This window comes from Anguilla anguilla, chromosome 8, assembly GCF_013347855.1.
Source record: "Anguilla anguilla isolate fAngAng1 chromosome 8, fAngAng1.pri, whole genome shotgun sequence".
In the NCBI taxonomy this organism is placed as follows: domain Eukaryota; kingdom Metazoa; phylum Chordata; class Actinopteri; order Anguilliformes; family Anguillidae; genus Anguilla; species Anguilla anguilla.
Window position 1 is genome coordinate 38,570,163 of NC_049208.1, and position 27,116 is coordinate 38,597,278.

The window sequence follows — 27,116 nt, forward strand, 5'->3', positions numbered from 1 at the left end:
TTACACACCACGTATAATCTCTGGTTTGAGTGTGTGTTTGAGTTGATTTCAAACCACCTTCTGCACACATCCCATCATTCCACAGTTTGACGTCTTACTTGGCCAATGTCAAGCATATGAATGTGTTTCTCTTTGTGGTTCTTTTTGTTGGTTTTTGTTAGTGAATGTAAGTGCAAGAAGGCACCTAATTTTAGGCACCTTGCATAATTTTATCGTTTATTGTAAGTTGAAACAAAACAGAGGGAAAGCGAAAGTTGCGAAAGGGAAAATGGTCAAGTGAGTGTAGCAGTGTGATACAGGCCAAGCAGTGTTGTACATTTAGAGAGAAAGCCTGTTTGTTTGTAAGACACTCCCCTCAATCCGGTTAAACTCAGTTAGCTACTGCGAGGCCAACTGCGACACAGTCGAACCTTGTCCAACCTTTCCGAGATTAATTCAGTGCCGTATTTTTAAAAATGGCTCGCTATGATGAGGTACGGCAGAGGAAGTGAAACGTTGCAGCCGGTGAAGATGACCTTTCCCTGAGTGATTGACACCGTGGGCTGTGCCTCAGTGGACATGATGAAGTGCACATTCCTGACTTCATACGTGACATTGTTCTTTGGGTCAGACCTTCATTGACGTCTGTCACTTAGCTATGAATGCAGAGCTTGAAAACGCTGTTCTGTGAATGCTTGAATCGATTAATTCATTGGCATTTAATTGCTGCAACTTGCGGGCAAATTTAATATCACTAATCAATTTCATTTTGACCTGCCTGCAAGATGGGTTGTTAATGGTGGACTTGTCTTCCTGTGAAAGTAGCACATGTTGCTTTATTGCACCAAGAGACCTTCCTGAACAAAACTGGCCAACAGGTAGGCTAATCTATTAGAGAACAGAGTTCATAGATGTGAGTCAGCGTGGGAACATCTGCAGAATGTGACTTCCCCCCTGGAGAAACAGGCTGGGGACCTATGACAAAGCTAAGTGTGCTAATTGTGAGTAATAGAATAACATTCATCTATCAGGGCACCAGACTGGCTTGATTGAATCCAGCTAAACTTCTGTCTTATGTGGCTAAGTGATTTTGATTGAATCCAGGGCCACGCAATATCTGGATTAGTCTTGCTCTGGCCGTGCACAGTTTCTGTTTACTCCGAAAAATGGCGTACGCGCCATCTTTTTAAGAAAGGTGGCCGTACGTTCATCGTGCAGTTTGCGATGCGTCGAATCCCCCCGTGGTCTCCGTTTGATGTCAGTCACTGAGCGTATTGGATTTTCTGGGAGCCAGGGCGAATCTTTGTGAGGATCAGTGAAGGCGGTGGGTGTGGGGGTGGGGGTGGGGGGGGAGGAGTCAGACAGGTACTTCTCCCCCCAGGCAGCGGCTGTAGATTAGCGAGCGTGCCTTGTGTCTGGAGCGCAGACGGCCAGATCGGGGCTTTTATGCCTGCCACATGAGACGGACAGACGGGACGGCTACCTGAGAGAGCCAGCGCGTTTGATCAGTGACCTGTCAGGGGCCGGCAGGTAAGGCCCAACCCCCCCCCCCCCCCCACATCGCCCCCCCCCCCCCTCCAGCCGACTCCCCTCACGTCAGCGCCCCTCAATGAAAGGAGGCCTTTCATTCCTTTTTTTTTTTTTTTTTTTCTGAAGCCAATGGGCCAAACACAGAGTTTCAGGACAATTTATACCTAGAAATGCGCCTTCTGTACATTTTCTTGCGCGTACTTTTTTACATTTTATTTTTTTTACATTTGACTGGGCATCAGAAATGTAATAAAATGTTTGAAAAAGTGCATACAAATGCACGAGTAGCTAAAACACAAATGCGGTAAGAATATGAACGTGCGGCAGACGCGGGAGGCGTGCGTGTTCGCTCGCTACGTTAGGCCGGTGTCAGAACGTTTCTCCTCTTCGAGTTCTCGTTGATTCAGCAGATTCTCGTGACGGGTCCGTCGGCGCTGCCAGAGCCCGCGGAATTTGCCCTGGCGAGCCTTTTTCGTTCGGGTGCTGGCTTCTCCCGGCCCGCGCCTCGCGCTCCCGAAACCTCGCTTATTTATGTTTAATAAATGCTAAACGGAATTGTTTATTTGATCGAAGTAAAACGGAGTAAAAAAAAAGCTGTGATCTGCCAACGGTGGGCGCGGTTCCGCAGTCCTATTGGAAAATATGGGGTGCTGCAGGGAGAGGGATTTGGGAAACGAACGGGGCGCTCGCTGAGAGAGGGAAGCGTGTTAATAAAGCGCCCGGCCTATCGAAAGCCGCACACAGAAAACCGGCGGCACAGCGCCCCCTCTCTTCATCGTGCCGAAATTGGCACTTTTGAAATGCGGCGTGTGTTTAAGTGGCGCTGAGGCATGATGGTTATTTGGTAAGGACGTCAGGCTCCGTTGACGGACGCGCTGGCACTACGCTTATCTCCGGTCGGCCGGCCCCTCGTCGAAGCTCAAAATACGCGCCTGCGAGTCGGAAAGGGGCGGAAATTACGCGCGCAGAATAAACGCTTTGTTAATTTTCAGTCAACGGATCGCTCTCCGCCGCGATATGAACAGCTGTAAAAAAAAAAAAAACGCGCGTCAGAGCCTTCCACTTGCGCACGTTCGTAATTCTGGCCAAAAAAAATGGCGAAGCGAGTTTATTTTCCTTCAGCCCGTAAGCGCCCGTTAGCCATGCACAGGAGGCACCTGTGAAAGTGTAAGTGATTATTAATGGAGGATATCTAATGTTTGCTCCTGGCTGTAAAGTGGCTGTGTGGCTTTTTGAGCGCGTGTGTGTGTGGAAGTGGGAACTGCTGACGTGAGAGAGGGCCTCCGCGTGGCCCTCCTGACCCGGGCTTTCAGGCGGCCTGTCCCAGCGTGGCTACTCGAGCGTGCCTGCGCAGTTTCTCCAGTCCCTCAGGAGATCGCCTTGCCTTGTAATTACCGGGAATTAGCCGCCCCGCTCTGACTTTGTCTCTTGTAATCAAATATGTGCCTTTCTTTCAACAAACTACCTGCTGTTTTGTAAACTCTTTTTTTTTGTTAAAAAAAAAAGAGAGAAAAAAAGGCCAGGACCCCCTTTCCCCGTTCCCTGAATCGCATAAATTAAAATGAATTGTTTTCTAATTATTACGTTTTGTTCTTTCCCCCTCCCCCCGACCGTTCAATCTTTTATTGTTCAATTGCTGTTGAGGTCGATTGATTATTCAATTTGGCAGTCTCTCGTATGCCTGTGGTTCACTGTACAGTTTTTGACATTTAACAGGTTTGGTGTTCAATTTTTTATGAGCCAGTGAAGAACGACAAACAAAAATGTCTCTGCATAAGTAGACACGTCTGTTCTCTAAATTTAATTTATTTAAATTATGTCCAACTGTCGAATGCAAGTTCCCCTACTAGTAATTACTAGTTATTTTGTATGGAAGAGCGAAGTTTGGGTCTTTCACTCATTCCTGTTTAAAGAGTGCCTTCAATAAAGAGATTGCATCTTTTTCTAAAAATATGGTAGCACTTATAAAAAGGACTTTTAACTGAACACGGGCGTAGATTTGAGACAAATTTAATGCCTTCCCGTAAGATATAAATACACAAACAATTCAGCATTCATATACTCCGGCAAAAAAGCAAACAGTGCATGCCTTTTTATGGGTACCCAAACGAAGAAGAAATCCATGGAAACTGATTTCTATCTAATTGCTTTCTGGCGCTTTCTGCGCACAGTGTTAGTAACCAGGAGCAACAGGAAAAAAGATAGGGCCAGAAATAAGAGCAGGCCTGAAATGTTCTTTCTTTTTATCATTCTGAAGAGGCGGCAGCAAGCCAGGTTTTCAGAGCCTGAAAGTGTGGCTGCATTCAGAGATAGCACATGAAGGAGCCACTGTTTTAATAACGGTAAAAGTACCTGAGCGCCTTCACTGAAATGCAGTACGCGTCCATGCATACACATATGCGTACACACATAATTATGTGGAACTGGAGAGGTCAAACACCACACAAAGAGGGGACAATCATTTCAAATAAAGAAAAGAAGAAACTCCTCTTTAGCTAGAACTTGCCTTAAATGTCATTTATAATTCTAGTTTGGGAGGTTTTGGCTCTTTAATCAAGTCCACCCTCTTGCCGTTTCCTCAGCATTCAGCCTGAAAGGGAAGAAGATGAGCGTTGTGTGCAGCGGTGGTATTCCTGTAACCAGCACATTCTGGTGGGAAGCCTGCTGCCCAGGGGCTGCACGCAGCACACACACACGCACCCTGCATGTGACTCAAATATCAACATATAATAAAGTCCGATTTGATGCGATGGACCCAGATGCAGCCTTCTCTGTGCACCCGTAGCGTTCTGTTAGCGGCAAGCGGCCTAGCCTTCCTGGAGGGCTGCACTTGTGGCCTGAATTCTCTTCTGCAGACGCATGAGCACGTATGCCACTACACCTGCTGGAGTTTCACATGGGTTAAGTAGCTAATTCCCTAATAATGTTCTCAGGTTAACAAAATAAAACAATACATGAAATGGCGCATTCCACAATTTACTGAGACTTGCTGATTGCTACACTAAATATGTATGACTGCCCCACAAAACTATCTGCATCTCTGTTTGGATAATTATGTGAAAAATGCACGGTTTTCCCAAAAAGCACAAATGCACAACTCATTTTCTTGAGTGACCCTTTTTTAATGCTAGATATTGCAGCCAGCAGACAGTCAAATTATTAGAGAAAGTGGAGTATGATTACTATCTGATATACAGGTATCTATATATTAATTCAATAACTGTGGGCAAGAACAGAAATGGAGTATTAATGAGAATTACTGGAAATATTTCTCTTCACGTGGATTTATTTTAAGTTACTGAATAAAATGAAGCTCAGCTCAAATACTGTTGCTGTGATCTGTTGCTAGCCAGCTTGCTCCTGTATTGCTAGCAGTGAGCTAGCTGGCTTCCACGTGACTGGCTGGATGTGAGAATTACAGGTTATGATCTACTCTCAAAACTCACTCTTTTCTTTCCCCGTGGGTGCTCTTTGCTGATCAAAGAGAAACAGGAATGATACTAATTACATACTGCCCAAAAGAGTTCTGTTCTTGGCAATGAAACTCATTTTTAAGGCCCTTTATGTGTACATATCCATATATTGTATTTAGATTCGGGGACATGTCTTTAAAAAATGCTATCTTGGCTATTGCCTGTGCATCTGGAGACTGTGTTTTAAGGAGTCGTCTTCAGACGCATAGCGATGAATGCAGAAGCCTCTTAAAACCAGCTGTTGCAGGTGTTGTGCTGCGGCATGTGACTGTAGGTGCAGTGACATGTTAATGTAGGTTATTCTCCAGAAGGGCGGTGACGGGCGGGAGCGGAGCGGAGCGCTGTGTAAATCTCCTCTTCCCCCCCCGCGTCCAGGCCGGCGGCTCCCAGGTGATCTTCACCAACCCGCTGGAGATCGTGAAGATCCGGCTGCAGGTCGCCGGGGAGATCACCACGGGCCCCCGGGTCAGCGCGCTGTCCGTCATGCGGGACCTGGGCTTCTTCGGCCTCTACAAGGTGGGTCTCGGTCAGGCGTGGCCCGCCGGCCCCCCTCCCGGGAAGCTCGCTACTGCCCCCTGGTGCTGCTCTCTGGATAGAGCGGTTGGGTTCTACCCCTGGCCACTTATGAATTGCCAGTCATGTCTCTAATTTTATTTTTAAGTGGTTTGTTACCTGCAAAAGTATTATTTACCCTTATGTATTATATACTGTATATAAGGGTAAGTACACACATAAATATATATGATATGTATATATTTTATATAAATATTTGTTTATTATACAATTATAATATATAACATATAATATATAAAATAAATGACGTTATAATATTACAATATTATCTTCGATGACATACACAGTATAATATCATAGTATAATATTCATGCTTTCCCATGTTAATGCAATGCAAACAGGTCCACAGTCTTCTCTGTGGTCTTTTGACTCAGCGATTGGTGCTTAAAAGTAGGAGCACACACTTCTGATTATTTTTCTGCAGGAATGATGTATGCTTCCTCAGTAAAGAGGAAGGTGAAACAAAATGTGGAAGTATAAAGATTGACTGCTCTGTACTTGAGCTGCTACAGAATTACAGTGCAGCCCATTTATGGTGCTGGTGCGATGCACTGGTGAACAATCCAACTGCACTGATTTGTATAATGGGAGACGCATGATTTGTAATTCAGTTGCCTTGTGAGTGTGTAAATGAGGCCGTTATCCGCATGCCCTTGTATGTGTATGTAGAAACAACAGGAAGGCCTGCTTCCTGTTAAAGAGTCGCTCACACATGCAGAGTAATTTATTTTATAGAAAGATAGTAAAACACTGTTCAGTATATGTTTTCTAGTAGAAGTCATTAAGATTATACACACACACACAAACACACACTCACACACATAATACATATAAGATTGTATTAAGAGAACACTGAAATATAACAGTATCTATATAAGATGATAAAACACTTAAAATGCTAAACCTTAGCCATATCACAGTCTGCTCTGGCTTAAGACTGCGATGCTAAAGGCATTGGTGATAAGACATCCAGCCAGGTGCGTCTCAGGTGCTGTTCTGCCGCACTCCTGCGATTCTGGCTCGCCTCTCTCCCTCGCATTCTCCAGTATCTGAGACACAGGGCGCTTAGCGGCCCGCTTATTTAGCAGCGAGCTCCCAGCAGGCCTGGGGACGCTAACGTGCTAACGGGCCGCTCTGGGCGACAGGCGCCCAGCCGGAACAACGCAGTTTGGATGCTAACGCTAACGCGTCCTGTTGGGCTTGTTTTGGGTCGTAGTAAACGGGTCTGAGGGGACCGTTTGCAGCTGAACGGAGTCGAGCCTGCCCGGAGATTAAAAGAGATCATTCCGGAAGGCTGGAGAGCCGAGGCTGCGGGTAGCACGCGTTTAATGTTAACAGACGCCTGTAAAGCGCGACAATGGCAGTAGTAATGCTGAGTCCCAAAGAGATTCAGCCATTTTATTTTAAATTTTTCTAATGTAAATGCTGTGTGGATCGGTCAGAACCTTCAGCAATTTAAAGGTTAAGTGATACATGTTAATGTACGCGTTTAACAGTTCCCAGATTAAAAGTAACATTTGAATAAACTCTGGGTGAATGAAAGGGTATTATTAGTGAACATTTCAGCTATTAATTTTGCTCTGTTTGATTTGCCAATAGTGCTCCTATTTTGTTCTCGCAATGAAAACATAGATTCCACAGGTGATTGTCAGCAGCTTTTACCTGTCTGTAAGGGGGTAGGAAACAGGGGCTAGAGTATAGTTTTAATAGAGAAGATGTGTATCGCTTGTGTGTGTGTATGTGTGTGTGTGTGTCTGCCTGTGTGATTGTATGTGTGTGTGTGAGTGTGTATGTGTGTGTGTGTGTGTGTATGCATGTGTGTGTCTGTGTCTGCATGTGTGTGTCTGTCTGTGTGATTGTATGTGTGAGTGTGTATGTGTGTGTGAGTGTGTATGTGTGTGCGTGTGTGTGTGTGTGTATGCATGTGTGAGTGTGTATGTGTGTGTGTGTGTGTGTGTGTGTGTGTCTGTCTGCGCGCACGTTAAGAATGTCAAACCCATTGCCACCCCTGCCTGCCTTCTGTCCCCCGTACAGACAGACAATGCGCATTCACTGCGGGAGACGAGCTCCGGCCTGCCGTCTCCCAGACCGACTGTCTCCTCCGGCCCGGCCCTGCGTGCACAGAGCTGTCTTTGTCACTCTAATTACCCTGCTTTTCTCCTTCAGGGGAAGAGAGAGCATGTGGGGGGGGGGCGGGGGGGCAGGGGGGTGGGGGGGGTACTGCGGGGGCTCACGACCAGCCCCGCCGCCGTTATACATTTTAACTAAGAGCAGGGCCTTCTCCCACACGGCACCTCCCTCACGCTTCGCCCGTGAGACCGGCCGGTGCCTTCGGCCCACGAGACCGCCGAGAGGTGAACCGCGATTGGCCGACCGGCGGGGCCGACGTCGTCAGAGCCGCGCCGCCGCGCTCTAAGCGGCCTTTTCCGCCAGCGCACTGCCAAAGCAGCGCAGACGGACGGAGGAAGTCCTGATTTCTGAGGGGGGGTGGGGGTGAGGGTGAGGGTGGTGGGGACGATGTTATCTGGCAGTTTTCAGCAGGTAGTCCGCTCCTGTATGGGGGGGGGGGGGGGGCAGCTCGGGGTAAGAGATACCGCAGGAATCCCCGCTACCTGTGTCCGCCGCGCGGATTAACCTGGAAGTTAAATGAAGCCTGTCTAAAATTGCACATCGCTTGGCATTAAACCGTTTTGCTGAAGGGAAAATCTCTCCCATTTCCTTCCCTTGGACGGCTGCCAGGGAGGGGACATGAGATGTTTCTTTGTTTATGAACGGGAAGGCCGTACAGTCAGAAGTCATCGAGTATTGAAATAAGTGTCTGAAAATAAACTCCCAGTGATGCTGTTTACATCATTATGCGACACACATCAGGTCCGAGCCTCGTACAAGACCCAGGTTATGCCAGCACGCCCACGCAGGGAAACATTTGTTTTTGATTGGCCTGAACTTAGTTCCCCTAACCGAGGGGTTGATTCAGTCACAGCACAAAATGGCTTTCTTTGCATTTTCTGCAAGAAACAAAAGAAGGCAGTTTACATTTCTGTCATAATGGAAACATTTTATATTCTACCATGATCGAATAACTACTTTTGTGAGGAGAAACAACACTAACCAGAATTATAAAAATTTTATTGGTTAAAAGTACTTTAACTCTTGAAGTACCACCTCCCCACCGCTGATGTTTTTATTTTGTTGATTTTAGAATTCCTGTTGTTCATTTTAAGAAGGTATACTGTTCTGAATTTAGATTGGCAGAGCTATTTAAAGTCAGCTTGTTCTGCTAAGACACGGAATTCAGTTATCTGTGCTCAAAATTCAAACAGATTAACATTGCACTGCGCATCCAAACATATCTCTGCACTGTGCATTCATGTCTGTATTTTTAACAGCTTTCTGTTTTTCATATTTTATACCCCATCCTGGTTTATTTGTATTTTTATTTTTGTTGTGTCATTGTCTATACTGTGTGTAGGCCAATGTCTGCTTGTATATTAATACTTCTGCAAAGCTAAATGCCCAAACGTGGAGCAAAATGCATTGTAAATTGTATAGAATTGTGTAGAAATTGCCTGCAAAAATGACTTTTCCACTGAGAATCTTTTTTTAAAGAAAAAGGGCTTAGGGGAGAACAGTCTGGGGTAGCGCTGTTCACACCGGTCTCTCTCCTCTGCTTCCTCCCTCCCCCAGGGCGCGAAGGCCTGCTTCCTGCGCGACATCCCCTTCTCGGCCATCTACTTCCCCTGCTACGCGCACACCAAGGCGGCCCTGTCGGACCAGGACGGGCGCGTGGGGCCGGGGAGGCTGCTGCTGGCGGGGGCCCTGGCGGGTGAGTGGCCCCGCGCGGGCCCGCCGGTAGCCGTCGGCGACCGCTGTCTCCGCCGCGGTCGCCTAATTAGAGCGTTGGGCCGCCCGGGCCGGGTTTTCCGAGCGCCGCGTCTCTGCCAAGAAGCCGGGATGTTTTCCACTTTTAATACGCGGGGGCCTGGCAGCTCCCCGCGCCGCGAGGGGGCACAGGGAGCATAGGCAGCCCCGCTGGGGGGGTAAACAGACCCGTCGGTAGCGGTGGAACCACGCAGAAAACCTCTGCCAAAGTCCTCCTATGCATTTCTGCTTTTTTGTTGTTGTTTTTGTGCTTCCTGCATAGAGGAATATGTGGAGTCTGCTTTTCACTTCGATATATATTTCACTTTAGCGGTATTTCCGTGGCGAGAGCAGATATCGCTATAAAGACAATAAATACGGCCAAGCCAATATGGTTTGGAGCGCAAAGGAAAACGAACGAATACATTTCTCGCAGCCTCCCATGCGATTGATAGGTCGATATTTCTTCCTCCCGACTTTTGTCTGGACAAAAGGCCAAACGGAACATTTCTCGAAATGTGGAAAGACATTCGTCTGTGCGGAAAGATTTTTTATTTTATTTTTTTTCCACGGTTTTTTCAACAGGAGCTGCGGTTTAGGCTAATACCCTTAAGGGTCGCGTGTTTAATAATTTAGCGGGTTCCCAGCTGTTTTTTTGTCACCTGTTTCTCGACATGGAAGGAAATAATTTCTGAAGGAAATTGTTTCGCTTATTTGACGATTTACAATCAGCGCAGGAAATTGAATCGCGTGCTCCGTCTGCAGTTTCTGCACGGTGGCTTCTCAGCGGACGTCCCTTACGCAGGACAGCTGGTACTGACGTACAGGGCCCGCAGCTCGTTTGCACAGCTGCCTGTTTTTTTTGTGTTTTTTACAGGTGCGATTGGGGCGAATCGCCTGGCTTTAGGGTACGGGAGCGGCCTCCTCTCTGTGATTGGGACCCGTGACCCTCTCTTCCGGCCTGCGCTTCGGGTTCGAAAGAGACCGCGAGGCTTTCGACCGCGGGAGCGGCGGTTCACGGCCAATGTTTGCGTCCCACCCCCCCCCCCCCCCCTTCTAATTCGCTATACCGGGGGGGAGGGGGAGGAGGAAATGAAGCAGACCGCGCTCCCTCCTCGGCAATCAGCGGACGACATCGTCGGCGATTAAAAGCCGCCGCCGCCGACGAGGAGTAATTTCCCTCTCTCGTTCGGCAAAAAAAAAAGGGGGGCGGGGGCGGCGAGACGTTACGAGCCAATGGCGGCGTAGCTCGGGCGGACGGGCTGCAGCGTAGCGCTCTGCCCCGCCCCGCTCCGCGCCTCTCTGCAGGGGCTCCCGAGGGCCCTTACGTAGGTGAGGGGCTCTCGGGCCCCGCGGCCCCACGTCTCCACGAGGAGCACTCAAACGCTTCATTTGGGCGTTGAGTAAAAAGGGCCCTGCAGCATCTATAAGGGCCCGTAATGGGAACGACAGGCCCGGGGAGGGGGGGGAGGGGCTCGGTCAATTGGGGCATCTCCCCCCCCCCCCCGGCGAACTCGTAAAAAGGGTGAAAGATCGAAATAAAGAGCGCACTCGTCTCCCCCTATTGGAGGGGGGGGGGGGTTGGGGGGGGGGGGTGTTTAACGGCGAACGCGCTAATGCACCGCCCGCTCGGTCACGTTATAACCAGGAAAGTCACGCCAACGCTGAAGCTTTGGAGAACCGGTGATATCTGTATTCAGATGTTTTTTTTTTTGGTTTTGGGGCATTAGGGTTGGGGGAAAGTGTGGGTTGGGGGTGATGTGATTGGTTGTCGGGGGAAATGAACCCCTCAGGTGAAGCTGTGTGTGCTCCCCCTCAGGCATGCCCGCTGCCTCTCTGGTGACCCCTGCTGATGTTATCAAGACCCGCCTGCAAGTGGCCGCTCGTGCTGGCCAGACCACGTACAATGGGCTTCTTGACTGCTTCTGGAAAATCCTGAGGGAAGAAGGGCCTCGAGCTTTCTGGAAAGGAGCCGGAGGTACACATCCACATCTGTACACTGAGTGTGCTAACCTAATGCCTGTATAATGCCTGTGTGTGTATATATGTATAAAATATATAAAATATACAGTGAAGTCAGTATTTGGGCAGTGAAACAATTTTGGTTTTGGCTCCAGCACATTGGATTTGAAATGCATCAATGTATATGATGTTAAAGTGCAGACTCAGCTTTAATTTGTGAGTGTTTACATCCGTGTTCATTGACCTATGGAGGAATTGCAGCGTTTTTTCATACATAGTCTCCCCATTTTGGAGAACCAAAATTCCCTGTGAAATTTGGTGCCCCTACTTGAAAGGTCCTAATACCAAGAAAATAAGGACCCCTTAATGAAATCCGAATTATTGCCTTATTCAAATTTTAATTATTTAACGTTTTTGTTTGCTTATCCTTGATTGTACTGTCAAATTTTACTGATGCTAATGTTAAACTTGTTTTTCTCACTCAGTAGCCCATGAAGAAAAAAAAGAAATTATTCAAAAAATAAAAACGGCTGTCTTGTGATATGCCTGATTATAAACTGAGTTATTTATATATTCAGAATTGTAATTTATATATTCGGGAATTGAATTTATATATTCAGAAATTGTATTTATATATTCAGAATTGAATTTATATATTCAGAAATTGTACTTATATATTCGGGAATTGAATTTATATATTCGGGAATTGAATTTATATATTCAGAAATTGTATTTATATATTCAGAATTGAATTTATATATTCGGGAATTGAATTTATATATTCAGAAATTGTATTTATATATTCAGAATTGAATTTATATATTCAGAAATTGTATTTATATTTTCAGAATTGAATTTATATATTCGGGAATTGAATTTATATATTCAGAAATTGTATTTATATATTCAGAATTGAATTTATATATTCGGGAATTGAATTTATATATTCAGAAATTGTATTTATATATTCAGAATTGAATTTATATATTCAGAAATTGAATTTATATATTCGGGAATTGAATTTATATATTCAGGAATTGAATTTATATATTCAGAAATTGTATTTATATATTCGGGAATTGAATTTATATATTCAGAAATTGTATTTATATATTCAGAATTGAATTTATATATTCGGGAATTGAATTTGTATATTCAGAAATTGTATTTATATATTCAGAATTGAATTTATATATTCGGGAATTGAATTTGTATATTCAGAAATTGTATTTATATATTCAGAATTGAATTTATATATTCAGAAATTGTATTTATATATTCAGAAGTGAATTTATATATTCGGGAATTGAATTTATATATTCAGAAATTGTATTTATATATTCAGAATTGAATTTATATATTCGGGAATTGAATTTATATATTCAGAAATTGTATTTATATATTCAGAATTGAATTTATATATTCAGAAATTGTACTTATATATTCGGGAATTGAATTTATATATTCGGGAATTGTATTTATATATTCAGAATTGAATTTATATATTCAGAAATTGTATTTATATATTCGGGAATTGAATTTATATATTCGGGAATTGAATTTATATATTCAGAAATTGTATTTATATATTCAGAATTGAATTTATATATTCGGGAATTGAATTTATATATTCAGAATTGAATTTATATATTCGGGAATTGAATTTATATATTCAGAAATTGAATTTATATATTCGGGAATTGAATTTATATATTCGGGAATTGAATTTATATATTCAGAAATTGTATTTATATATTCAGAATTGAATTTATATATTCGGGAATTGAATTTATATATTCAGAAATTGTATTTATATATTCAGAATTGAATTTATATATTCGGGAATTGAATTTATATATTCAGAAATTGTATTTATATATTCAGAATTGAATTTATATATTCAGAATTGAATTTATATATTCGGGAATTGAATTTATATATTCAGAAATTGTATTTATATATTCAGAATTGAATATATTCGGGAATTGAATTTATATATTCAGAAATTGTATTTATATATTCAGAATTGAATTTATATATTCGGGAATTGAATTTATATATTCAGAAATTGTATTTATATATTCAGAATTGTAATTTATATATTCGGGAATTGAATTTATATATTCGGGAATTAAATTTATATATTCAGAAATTGTACTTATATATTCAGAATTGTTATTTATATATTCGGGAATTTAATTTATATATTCGGGAATTGAATTTATATATTCAGAAATTGTACTTATATATTCGGGAATTGAATTTATATATTCAAAAATTGTACTTATATATTCAGAATTTAATTTATATATTCGGGAATTGAATTTATATATTCAGAAATTGTATTTATATATTCAGAATTTAATTTATATATTCGGGAAAGATGGCTAGCGGCAGTGCGCCTGTCATGGCAGTTCCACCAAACATAGGACCTACCACTCTTTGAGAAACAAAAAATAATAATTCATGTGTGTGAATACTTTGCCCTTGGTTATATAATCAAGACAACATTATCAAAAACACGTTTGGAATGTCATAAAATCAGTTAGCGAGCTATATGTTATGTTATGATTAGCAAATTACATTTTAGACAGCTAGCTTGTTAGCAAGCGCATATTTGGATATTCAACGTTGAAACTGCAGATGCACGTTTATTTTAGTTGTTAATTGTAATTACAAAATGCATTGACGGACATCGCGACAAGCCTACTTAAGATATATCAGCTGATTTAAAAATGTGTGGGTAGTTTTTATCAGCGATGAAAACAAACAGCTCGGTAGTGAACTGAACACCATTACACAGGCGATCTGACAAGCAATATAAATCTTTATTAGAACAAGTACAGCACAAACAGCATGTCACAAAATAGTAACGGTAGTACAAAACTTAGTTCAGAGATATTTCACTTCGGTATAATAACATAAGTAATTTTGTGGAGCACATTGTACTTGCATAGCATTTGCCTCCCCTGCTGACCGTCAACGTTAACAGAATCGCTTTTCCTCACAGTTGTCAGGCTCCCTATTCATTCATTTTCGGGACAACCGAGAGGAACAGAGACGCTGTTAACAGACAGCAGATGTTGCTTCACGCTACGAAAACACAATGGAGTCGCCTCCAGAAAAGAATTTATGTTATGTCGAAGTGCAACATCTCTTTAATCGGCTAACTTGATGTGGTTAGCAAGCTAGCTATTTAGCTTTCTTGTGAACCAGAGCTAACGTTATACTTACCTTCATAACCGAATATAAACTTCTCAAAAAATAATTTATAGCCCTTGTCCAGTTTAGACCGCTTAACGTTCACTGGCAATGCTTCGACAATGCGGATAACATCGAACAGTGAACTTTGGCAGAGCTATCGGGGACTGTGAGAACACACGTCGCTGTTTAGGCTCAATTTTTCGCTGTCAGAAATGGACTTGCGTCCATAGCAACGGTAACCGGAAACAAAGTATCCCTACATCCGGTTTTGGTCGCCATCTTGTGAAATAGGCCTATTAGTTCATGCACAAGAAAGCTAACAAAAGGTCGAGAGTTGATTCTGGGTGTGGAGACTGCAGTCTGTTGCTGTTGTCGCTCAAAATGGCCGTAAAGCAGGCTTTACATCTTTGGATGTGTCAAAATCGACTTTGTATGGTTGCCACTGGTACTGGCTTACTTGACTTTATTGATGCTGACAGCAGCAGCAGGATGAATTCTGAAGTATACGAAAACACCTTATCTGCTCAGATCCAACCAAATGCCTCTAAACTCATTGGATGCTGCTTCACCTTGCAGCAGGACCCCAAATGCGTTTCACATGCTGAAGACATGTTCATTTATAAGATCATGTTAATTTGTGGAAACTCCTTTGGTCCCCTAAAATGAGAGGGGACTGTGAATAAAAAGGACTATAATTTCTACATGGATCACTGAGTATGGATGTAAATATGCTTAAATTAAAGCTGACAATCTTAATTACTTACCTCATATATATGTTTGACCAAAAGTATCTGGACACCCCTTGGTCTGTGGTTGTTTTTCATGGTTTGGGCTAGACCCCTTAGTTCCAGTGAAGGCAAATTGTCATGCTACAGCATGCAATCACGTTATACATGATTCTGTGCTTCCCCCACCGTTTGTGGAAGGCTCTTTCCTGTTTCAGCAATGACAATGCCCCCCAGGCGCACATATAGAAATGGTTTTGTCGAGAACAGCGTGGGAGAACTTGACTGGTCTGCACAGAGCCCTGACCCCACCCCAATCCAACACTTTTGAGATCAATTGGAAAGCCAACTGCGAGCCAGGCATAATTGCCCAATCAGTGCCCGACCTCACTAATGCTCGCCTGGCTAAATGGAAGAAAATCCCTGCAGCGATGCTGTAATATCTAGTATAAAGCCTTCCCAGAAGAGTTTTTTTATAGCGGCTAAGGGTGAACCAACTCCGTATTAATGTCCATAATTTTGGTAGAGATGTTGGATGTCAGGTGTCCACATACTTTTGGCCATGTACTATTAGTAAGAGATAAACCACGACATGATGTGCATATACAAGAATATACGGCACGATGGTGGTGGTCGTTAACCATCCTGAAGTGCCATATATTGTTGTATATGCACTGGCATGGAGTGGTTTATGTCTCTTGTACCATGGCTAGAACTGAAATGCTTGAAAAAATGTAATGGTGTTTTAAAAACTTATAACCAGGTACAAAACTAAAACATTATGTACACCTCTGCCTCTTAGCTATATGTAGTTCCTCTGCTTACTGTTGATGGCATCAGAGTTCCAATTCTGCAGTTGACTATCACCTAAACCATGAGAATAGAGAAAAGACATTTAACAATGAAAAACGAAGTGCATATTAACTGTTGGTAGGATGCTATACTGCTAGTAGTTACAAGAGCACCATATTTATAGAATAGGTTTTCAATTACAGATTGGCATACCATAGTGCATTTAGTTTCTGTATCGTTAAGGGATATAGCAGCCAGTCGTCTATGTCATTCACTCTAATCCACATGACTACGCTACGTTAACATTTCCAAACTTAATACATACTTCACCTCTGACCAAAAAAATGCTTAGCTAGATGCAATGTGTTGCATCTAAGAAATTTGCTGGATAAAAATGCTTTTTATTTGTATATTTAAACTTTATTTAAGCTATTGATTTTGTGAATCAGCTGTGCAATAACCTGTTGCTATTGTTATATTTTCACTCATTTATTTCTGGATGCGGATGCAGAAATCTTGTATGTGTCAACCATTTTGGTACCTATTGATTTCTAAGCCAACAATTTGAAAGTTATTGGGCAGTGATTTCGAACTGCGCAAAAACCATTACATACTGATACACTTCCACACTTTCTGCATGTATTTTTTTTCTATAACCTTCATCAGCTGTTTTGGGCATTTTCAATATTTATATTTTCACTGTCTTATTATATAATAATATAATAATACATAATTGAGATATAATATTAAGATATAATAATATAATAGAAATATAACAATTAGAGTAGTTCAAAGAAAGATAATGACACAAATATTTGAACTTCTATGGTTAAATGTGCTCATATCTTGTGTACTCATTGCAGCTCGAGTGTTCCGTTCCTCACCGCAGTTTGGAGTCACTCTGGTGACCTATGAGCTGCTGCAGAGATGGTTCTACGTGGACTTCGGTGGACAGTAAGTTCTTCCGCCACTCCATTTTGATCTTAAGCAAAATGGCTTTTCGCACGCCGTGGCATTAGGTATAATACCTTGCCTGAATACCATTTGAGGCGGGGACCTTTCTAGATTTTCATCTTTTAGAGAACATGACAAAAATGGCAGCTGCTAAAAAAAAAGAATGTGGTGATCTAAATGCCACAAAAATTTGCAACTATTTGAAAGGTATGATCTTCCAAGAGGGCAGTTTCTAAGAAATTGCCATCATTTGCAACACTTGAACTTTGCTTTTAATGGTGGGAGATGTCTTGTTACAGGAATAGTGTTTAAGGCCTGATTGAATATGGCTTGTAGGTGCTTTGTCCCTTCAGTAATCCCAGAATTCCGTCAACCAAACGGCCTATAAAAAGTCAGCTGACTGCTTGAAGCCCTCCCACTGGGAATCAGTGTGGCATTTCCATAAAGGCTTTGCCCATGAGCTCTCTAAGCACTGGCACCAGCCAGTGAAAGCCAGAGCAGGAAGAAATGGCTTTATGCGGGTGGAGTCCAGCGTTCAGCCTGTCCTTCTTGTCAGAAATTCCCTCATGTTCTCATGGAGCTAAAAGTGTCGCCATCATGGTGTGCGCAAAGCCTGCATGCGCACCCACATCTTCTGTTGATGTGTCGGTTATCTGAAGTGGTTTTGCCTTGTGGACCTCGCAAAAGACCATTCGGCTAATATTGGTTAGGAGGGCTTTAAAAATAGATCTCTTTTTGTCCTTAGTGGAGAGGTCAAGAGCAGCCGAAATGCAAACAAACTTGAAAACCGGCACGGAATTCTTTATTTGTGGTTCCATTGCGCTTAGGAAAAAAAAGACCTTGGTTGCTCCCTGTTTTTTAATATTCAGCTGAACTGTTTATTTTGAGTGGCGGAAAATGTAGAACATGAAAACCCGCTCTCTTTTACCACAGAAAACCAGTTGGCGCGGAACCCACCCCCAAATCTCGAATCAGCCTGCCGGCACCGAATCCGGACCATATCGGGGGTTTCAGGTTGGCGGTGGCCACGTTTGCGGGAATCGAGAGTAAATACGGGCTCCATCTTCCGCGGTTCAGTGTACCAGCGCCTCCCTCCGCGGATCACCCCTGAGAGGACATGCACCACCCACACACACCCACACACACGCACACACACATACCACACACGCACGCACACACACACACACACACTCACACACACACACATATACCACACACGCACACACACACACGTACCACACATGCACGCACACACACACACATACCACACACACACACACGCACACGCACACACGCACACACACACACACCTGCTCTGTGCCTCTTCTCAGCCCATCCTATGAAAGCAGAAGTGCTTCCTACAGAGTGGCTGTAGTCAATATCTTACTGACAGAATCACACCATGACTAGTACAATACTCACACCATTAAATTAGTATTAAAGATTGGATTTAAAGTATTTTTTTAGTAATATTTATCACCATATGACATTATATTGCTGTAAAAGTTATACTTGCAAAAGTGCTGGTATGTTACCAGTATAAATACTGTAGTATCCTGTGTACTGTCAACTGTCTCGTTCACTATTAACTTTTTGAGGAGTGAGATGTTTATTCATGTGGCCATGTAATTGTCTCATATCTCACATGTTTTCTTGGAAGAAGAGGTTTTTCCAACCACATGAGTTATAACTCGCTTAGTGATTTTGGGTTGATTATCGTTGCTAGCAAACAATCCATCCAGCAGGAAGCACTCCTAACCGGTTTTCAGGTTTGACTAGGTTTAGTTAAGGTCACGTCCAAACAGATGCAAATGAGTGTAAATGGTATACGGATTATATAAATGATGTAACCATTGTAATTTAATGGTTAAATGCAACTATCAGCAAAACTTGTGATAAGAAAGCACAGGGACTTCCGGGTGGAATTACTGTGATCAGAGAATTAAAAAAAAATGCTTCATAACAACAACATGCAGCTGTTCCTTTGTTCAGGAAGCATATTAATTGCTGCAAAATTATGTAATTGAATCTTTAAAGGAGTGGTATCATGACATAAATAGCGAATAATTGTAAAACTTGAATGTAATTTAATTTTAATTATTTAAAGAATTCTAAAGTAGCAATATGTGAGTGATTGTGTTGAATCTTGGTCTATTTTTAGAGTGAAAATGACTGTAGTGTCTGTCTTTACTGTGTGTTACTGAGATGTGAATAACAGTCAGGCCCAGCCAATGAGACTGCATTGTTTCTCAGTCAGAAGGTGGTAACTGCAGAAATGATTAATCACTGTCAATTTGATTCTCTAATTTAATTTTATGTTTTGCAGAGCGGTGATACATTAGAGCGTGTATGGTGTGTCGTACGTGTGCCTTAGGCTATGTATGGCAGGAATGTGTGTACCAATACAAAAGAGTAATAATGTACTGTTATACTTACATATATACTAATACATATGCTAATGCTAACAGACAAGTGCCTCATCTTTGCCACTTGTCAAGAGAAATGTATTTATTTTCATTTATACTTTGACCAATCCTGAAGTTACTACACATTTCATTTATTTTGTCAATGTGGTTTAATTCAGCATAGCAACACACAGTTTGCTAGTGGAAGGTGCTTAAACACTAGTCTTGCTGACAATTTTGTCTGAAGTACAACATTATCTGATTATGCTGGACTGAAATAAATGAACTGAAATATATTTCTTTCAACCAAAATGTGTATTTTTTTTTTGTCAATGTAGACAAATTAATCAAATGGGACATTTTTTAAAAATGGAAATCTCAGTTATGAGTCATTTAAGGTGCAAAGGTCATTCTTTGGTAGCATTTTAAATTTGCAATGGAGAGTATTTAACAGAATCTGAAGGCCAATATGTGTGTAGCACTTAGCATAATGCGAAATAGAAATTATTTTAATCTGCTCAGACGCTCTTTTCGAAACGCATCAAATTGAACTGAGTGCTCTTGTGGAAAACCGCCCCCTGTTAATTTGATCAAGAAGAGTGTCGATCTGTGCGAAAACAACGCGTTCGTTATTGAACTGTCGCACGTCCGGCGGCGGCGGCGGACTCCGCTAGCACACCCCGCCGCGTCTCAACCTGCGCGCGGGCGCGGCGGAGGTGGCCTGGCCCCGACCCGGAGGGGGGCCGGCCGACGAGCCGTCACGTCGAAACCCGCCCGGGAAGTCTTCCTCCAGCGCCCCTCCTCCGGGCTGAGGAGAGCGCTTGTGTACCGAGAGGAAGCGGGGCAATCAGCTGAAGCACAAACACTCGAGTCGCGCGCCGTCTCTGGCCACTCCACGGCTCTTTGTCTTCGCCCTGGAGTGTGTCAGTCTCAATCAGAGCCGCCCGTCAGAGCGTGCGCCGTTTTAACCCTCCCCGGGAGCGGGGGGGGGGGGCTTTTCGTTTTAGCGCACGCCGTTCCTGAGACGAGGCGCACCCCTTACGTCCCACCCCCAGACCGAACCGAGCCGGACTCTTTTGTCTGTGTCCTTGGTCGTGACCAGAAACCGCTTGCTTGCTTTACCATTTCTGGAAGGTTTGGGGAAGTCCGTGCATTGATCGCCTCCACGTCTAAAACCGTTGCGTGGCTGGAGTCGGGTGACCCTCGTGGTGGATCCCCTTGTTCGGCTGAAAGGAGGTCCCGTGAGCTGCCTCCCGTCCCTAAACGCAGCGGAGCCCCTGGGGTTTCAGTGGCGCGTCTGCCTCCTCCATTTCGCTGTTTGTTTCAGGCTTCACAGAAAGGGTTCCGGCAGGCCACGCTCTGTAATGCAGCTCTGTTTGAGTCCTCTTGGATATCTTGCTGGGTTAACGGGGCTTTGCCTGATTGCTCGATTCAAGATGAAAATCTATATGCCTGGGATAGACTCGCCATTGGCTTCCACCCAGGAGAGTGTCTGAAACCCCCTTCTATACCCCCTTCAATCAGAGCAGAAGAGCAGCAGTGGTTTTCTTCAGGATTAAAAAGGCACCTAGGAATAAAAGGGTTCCATAGGAGAGAAAGTCAGAAATAAATGTTTTGTCATACCGTGCATTTACAGAAATTATCATTAAAACTGGCTAATGATTTGTGTCCTTGACACAACTAGCAGTTGTCCTTTTTAAAAATCCTGCAGTATGGTCAGATTGATGTAAAACAAGATGTAGTAAGTGTGAAGTAAAAGTATAGTAAGTGTGATAAGGAATAGGCTTAGAGAGCAGTTCTAGGCATGAGATCAGGCCCCGCTGTGGTGCAGACGAGGTTTTATGAGGAACGTTTTGAACGCTTTTTCACGCAAGAGAACACCTCATACGACTCACCAGCTTCATCTGAGTTCCCCGTAGTCTGATGCATCACTTTCAATTATGAAGGATAAGCTGTGGGAAGAATAATCACTGCATTAATTTGGGTAAGGCAGAAGTCGTGGTTCAGTTCACCTTCTTTTATTTATTTTGAGTGTAGTACCGCATAACCAAAATAGTACTGATGTTTCATTTGGGCATTTACCAGGAGGTGCAGTAGGCCCATAGATTAGGCAATCAACCTAACATAGTGGTTTTGTGTTGCATATGACACCCTACAACCTGTCTCAGGTTGAAAAAATTACATAAACACGTTTCATCCAGGAGTTAAGTGCGGGAACACGTACAGCCTGCGAACCGGCTGAATATAGGATACTCGTGTGAAAAATCCTGGCCGCGGTCCTGTGCTGAGAAAATTATATTTTCATACCGTCCTTGAAAGGCTCATTATGCTTTAATAGCAGAGCCTTTCTCTGTAAATAACAGAATTCACCAGAATTTTAAATAAATATACTAGTTTGCGCGATAGCCAGCATGCCAGGTTTTGGCTTTATTTGGAAAAGGGAGCCATGCTTGCTCGTAACCGGGAGTGAAACTGCAGAGCGTGTGCCAGCCTGGCAGAGCAGACGAGGCTGTAATCAGTAGATTAGGAGTCTGTTTGTGCTCGCTGTCCAGGTGCCCCTGTGTCTAGGGGGGTTTTGAGTAGCGTTTTGGTTTTGGCCCAGCAAGACGTTCAACCGTTCCACCCTCTCTGGTACCCCTCAGTTATTGCTGATCTCTGCCTACATTAGTGGAGGGTTTTTTTTGTTTTGTTGTTGGATTGGATAGGTAGGGTGCTTACCAGGTTTGGGAGGGGGTTTGGGAGGGTGCAGACAGAAAGATTCCCCTCGCAGCACCACACTGCCACCAAACCCCTTCCTTCACTTTTCCAGGCCGAGCTCACAGGAACAGGAAACTCAAAACCTAGCAAAAAAAGTGGCTCTGGGAGCAGAAGGCTCCACAAACCAACAGGGGGAATGATATGAGCTGTGACTCATGGTGCTAGAGGTTCAGATTCCTGAACGAGGTCCCAGAGTATGGTCCGTGAGACTTCTTCACCTCTGCGGTCCGGATAATAGGCCAAACTCCCTGTCTTCTCTGACCACCCCTCCCCCGTTTCTGATTATCCAGAAATATTCCATCCCTTGTGGACAGCCTGTTTCCATTTTCAAACCCCGGTCCGACCACACATGACCACTCCTGCATATCTTCAAAGCCTCATCCCTCTTAGCACCCCTGCTCACCCTAACCCACTACCTCCCTGCTTGTTCTTCCCCCATACTGACCCATAGCAGGAACCTGCTTGCTTTCATTTCCTCAGTAGTGAAACAATCTGGCTCTGTCAGAGCAGAAACTCAGACTGCAGTGGATTGACACTCAGTGGCTACAGCTGCATTAGCGCTTCTGGGAAAACTGTTCTGTCTTTGTGAAATATTACCTGTTATTTCGGTGGCAATATCTGTGCTTTGTCTTTTCAACATTGTGCTTCATATGGTTTGTTGAGTTTTTTTTTTTTTTTTCTTGCTTACACTGCAATCCCTGGAAGAAGAGTGTCTGCCAAGTGAGTGATGAACTTAAACCAAACGTCTAGAAATGTAAACTGTTGACGCACAAACGACAGATCGTTAGCGAGATACGGTCAGCAGCGTATATTTCAACAGTCATATTTTCACCAATTGCACCCTGAGTGAATAACTTGTAAGGTGAAGTCGCCCATCAGCTGTGATGAGAAGTAACTGTGCAGTCTGTGTACTCAATTATCCTAACTGTCAGAATTACAGTGTTTCTCTGAAGAGGGCTTAGCAAGAGAGACATAGCATTTTCAGCCTAAACATTTGCCTTTTAATCACGCATTTAATCATGCCACATGCCGATTTCATCCATTTAACCCTTCAATTATATAAGGTATTTTTTTCCCCTACAGATTCATATGAACTCATACTCCATTGACTGGGGCTTGGCTATACATCGTTTTATCTGAGTCAGTATAAAAAATGTTTGAATTTTTTACAGGGAATATTGTGTCAAAATGCAGTTGAGATCAGGAGATGATTTTGTGACGTCGATTTAATGGAAACGCCGCTGTGAAAGATGCAATGTAAAAAATGGCTGTTGCCACCCAGGCTGAAACCATTTACAGGGTATAATTAGAGAGAAAATGAAGGAGGACGCCTCAATCACTGGCTAAGATAAGACTAAGTGAGGACGCAAATGTGATTCACTGCGAAGCACCACAATGGACTTTAAAATTGCACCAAAATGCACATAAAAAGAGTTACATTAATTTAATAAGGGTAGGTCTACAGTACTTTGGTCTCCAAGAAATACGCAGATTTGTTCCATTAGAGTAATTAAATTTGAGACGCTGTGCATAAATGAAAAAATAGTGCGTCCCAAGCCAGAATGGATTTTTAAGTTGCAAAGTGCATTGTGGGTAAAGTGTACTTGCCATTACTTCTTCTCCTAACGGAAGCAGTGGCACTTTCTTATTGGAGAAGGCCTTGTAAAGGCTCACGGATGTTTTCTGCCCCCTACCCCTCCCTCCCCCTATTCCCCCTGCACTCACCCACACGGTTCAGACATCAAACCCTTCAACCTCGCTCGCTTTATTGATGACCCACCATTATCATTAACCCAAAACCACACGTCAAACCGTTCGCTCTGCAATTACAGCGCGGTGCGGGACTAAAATTAGAAACCCACACGCAAGAAAACCCAAAAAAAGAAACCAGTCAAAAAGAGCTCAGCGAAACACGGAGTCTCAGTGGCGGTTGAGTCAAGTATTGAAGAAAAAAAACAAAAGTAAATCAAACACCCACGGCGAGGTTGGAGCATCTATAAACACAGAACTCGGTTTCTTCGGTTATACATCCACCGAGCTTCTGAAGCTGGAGTTCCATGGCTTGGCTTGTCCATCCAGAGTTCTGTTTCAGTGCCACTGCGTTCTGATGCATTCACGAGGAAGCTGCAGCTTTGAATGGAATTGTTTATTGCGCTGTATTATTACTTTCGGGTGACGCAATTTATATTCGGTCCTTAGTTACGTATTTCCAACACACTCATACAGAAGAATGTGAGACGAAGTGCTCGCTAATAACGTACGTGTACTCGGCTGTGGCTGAGCAGAATTTGTGTGTAGAGAGATGAAGGTGTGTTCCTGTAGCAGGGCAGTGGTGTGGTGCTCATAGGAACCCCTCCCATGTCTTAGATCAAGAGCTGGAGTAAACCGCACACTCACCCCCCCCCCCCCCCCCCCGACCCCCCCCCCCCCCCCCACCCCACCTGCTGACCCACCCCCCCCCCCCCCCCTGCTGAATGCTCCCTGACACAGATCAGGGGTGGATCAGCCCACTGTAGAATGTCGCATTTAGCGTATGTCCTGAGCTATAGTGGCTGCTTCCTGTGTCCAGGTTCAAACTACTGTAGCATGAAGGGCTTCTTTGTTAACTTCGATGTGACGAGTAAGCATTTTGTTCACACGACATGTGGCCCCTAGCAATGGCAAAAATCTTAGAATGTCCTGAATCAGGGCCTTGCTCCCAACTCATTTGTGGTGGTTTATACTTTAAACATGAGGTTTTTAATGAATTAAAATATGAACGAATGACAAATAGCAAGAATAATCTAAGGAAATGAATTCAAGAGGACAGAGCTCTGTCAGAGGACAGGGAAGAAGGAGCGGAGATGAACAAAACAGACCACCGGAGATTATAGATGACATGAGTAATTCATCTGAAACATGTCATACGAGAGATGGAAACCTCAGACGTGCGTAGGCTAATGCGAGAGCTGCTTCCCTTTAAAGGGGCTAACCACAAACTGCGCAGTATTAGCGAACGGCTTCTCTAAAAGTCAACTGCAAGGTTGAATTGTCTGTGCATTGTATGCACAAATTGAAAGCATCTGGCCTCTGCTAATGGCAGTATGGCAAATTTTAAGTTGATAACAATGGCGGTATGCTGCTATTAGCTTACCAGCTGTGTGCAAGTGAATGTTTCCAATAAAATAACATTGTTGGTGAAGTCAAGACATCCTGTAATTCGCTTCCTCTTGCATTTTTACACTTAGAGGCTTCCTTTCAGAGATGGGTACAGCAAGACAACAGAAGAGCTGGATTCAGGACAGGGAGTCCATACTCCTCTCTTAATTCACTATTAACCCCTGTCACTGGGACAAAGGACCTTGTTCCAAATCACTTCAAACCTGTGTCATTATAGATGCTACCGCAGGTAATTTATTGGTCCTCGCTCTTAAATATGTAAAACGGGGGTTCAACAATGTGGTGGTTGGGGCGCTGGGCATCTAATGTTAGAACTATGCTGTTTGAAAATTCAAAAATGAGTTAAATAGCTGATCATCTGCTCTCAAAATTTAAAGCAGAGATTTTATAGAAGTCATAATAGATGTCGTACTATCGGAATTAGCCCTCTCTTCCGTGGCCCATTATACCCATTATGCCCATAAAGGACAGTGGCTCAACCTGTGAGCTTCTCACTGTGAAAGTTGCTCTTGTTTAAAGAGATCCTGACAGCGCTGAAGTGGCGCACTAGTGGCATACAATGCCGTCTGAACCTCCGCCAACGGCAACAGTTTAAGCCTGAGAGCCTTCTCTCTTGTGAAGCTGCTCTTGTTTAAAAAGAGATCCTCCTGGCAGCGCCGGAGTGGCACGCCGGCGGCGGACGTCCATTGATGTTAACGCGACCGGCCCCTGGAAAGCGAACCAGGCGTGTTATTTTCGTTCCAGTTCCGTAGGAATCCATACGTGAGCCCCCCGCCCCCCCACCCCCCGCCCACCGTTGGCAGACGTAATGACACATATACGAGCAACAAAAAAAAAAAAAGAAAAGAAAAGAAACTGCAGAGAGAGGCTAAAATGGGAGCGCTCGTCAGTCACGCCAGGATCTCGCTCCGTGCCTTATAATTAGAGGGGCGGGGCCTGCAGCTGCCCCGGACACTTCTGAGCATCACTGTCCGCTGGGAGCGTGAGCGGCGCTTCCCTTTATCCCCCCCGCCGTCTGCGGCTCGGCGAGGAGGCTTCAGGCTCGCGGTGACTCACGGGGTCGAGGCCTGAGGCCTGAGGCCTTGAAGCCCTGAGGCCCTAGAAGCCTTCGCCCCCTCTCCGTCTGTGGCCCGGAGCCGGTCTTACCGCAGAGCGCCTGTCACCTTCGTTCGTGACTTCTCGGCTGCGTGTCTGGCATTTTTCCTCCATTTCAGTCGCCGGTGTGCGTGCGTAGGTTACGCAAGCGAGAAAGAGGAATGAAAAACGCTCGAACGCTTTGCTGAAATTAAGTGCGGTTGGATCGAAGCTGGGACGTTTTGTGCTTTGCCTCTTTGAAACGAGCACGTTTTAAGCGCTTAGCGATTTTTAGACGCCTCGTATTTATTGTCGCATCTGCTTGCTATTGATTTCAGTCGATATGCAGTGCGCTGATGTACCATTTTAGAGAGTAAAATGAATACAATGCTTCAGCACTGCACAGTCCTGTCTGAAAACTAGCCAATATGTAATAGAAAGTAGTTTACCAAGAAAATGTTTATTGTATTTAAGAGCATCCCATTTTCACATGCAGACTGAATTATTTTCCAGGATTTTTGTAACAACACGATGGTTATTGTACCTGTGTATTTTAAGGGAATAATAGAGATAGTTTTAATTTAAAAAAAAAAAAAAAAAAAATTCAATTTAAAAAAAATTATTCCCTGACTGTAAAAAACAATTTCCCCTGACCTGTCGTCTCCGTG

At 43.7% G+C, this 27,116-nt stretch overlaps 1 protein-coding gene across 3 annotated transcripts in view; it reads left to right on the forward strand.

Annotated features, from left to right (window-relative positions):
• The window catches only part of LOC118233667 (calcium-binding mitochondrial carrier protein Aralar2), a 63,121-nt gene extending 43,357 nt beyond the window's left edge, over positions 1-19,764 (forward strand). For all 3 annotated transcript variants that reach the window (XM_035429488.1, XM_035429489.1, XM_035429490.1), the window contains 5 exons: positions 5,358-5,498; positions 9,243-9,381; positions 11,236-11,394; positions 16,963-17,053; positions 17,987-19,764. In XM_035429488.1, coding sequence (XP_035285379.1) covers positions 5,358-5,498; positions 9,243-9,381; positions 11,236-11,394; positions 16,963-17,053; positions 17,987-18,164 — 708 coding nt within the window. In that variant the 3' untranslated portion in view covers positions 18,165-19,764. The remainder of the gene's footprint in view (positions 1-5,357; positions 5,499-9,242; positions 9,382-11,235; positions 11,395-16,962; positions 17,054-17,986) is intronic.
• The last annotated feature ends 7,352 nt before the right edge of the window (positions 19,765-27,116 follow it).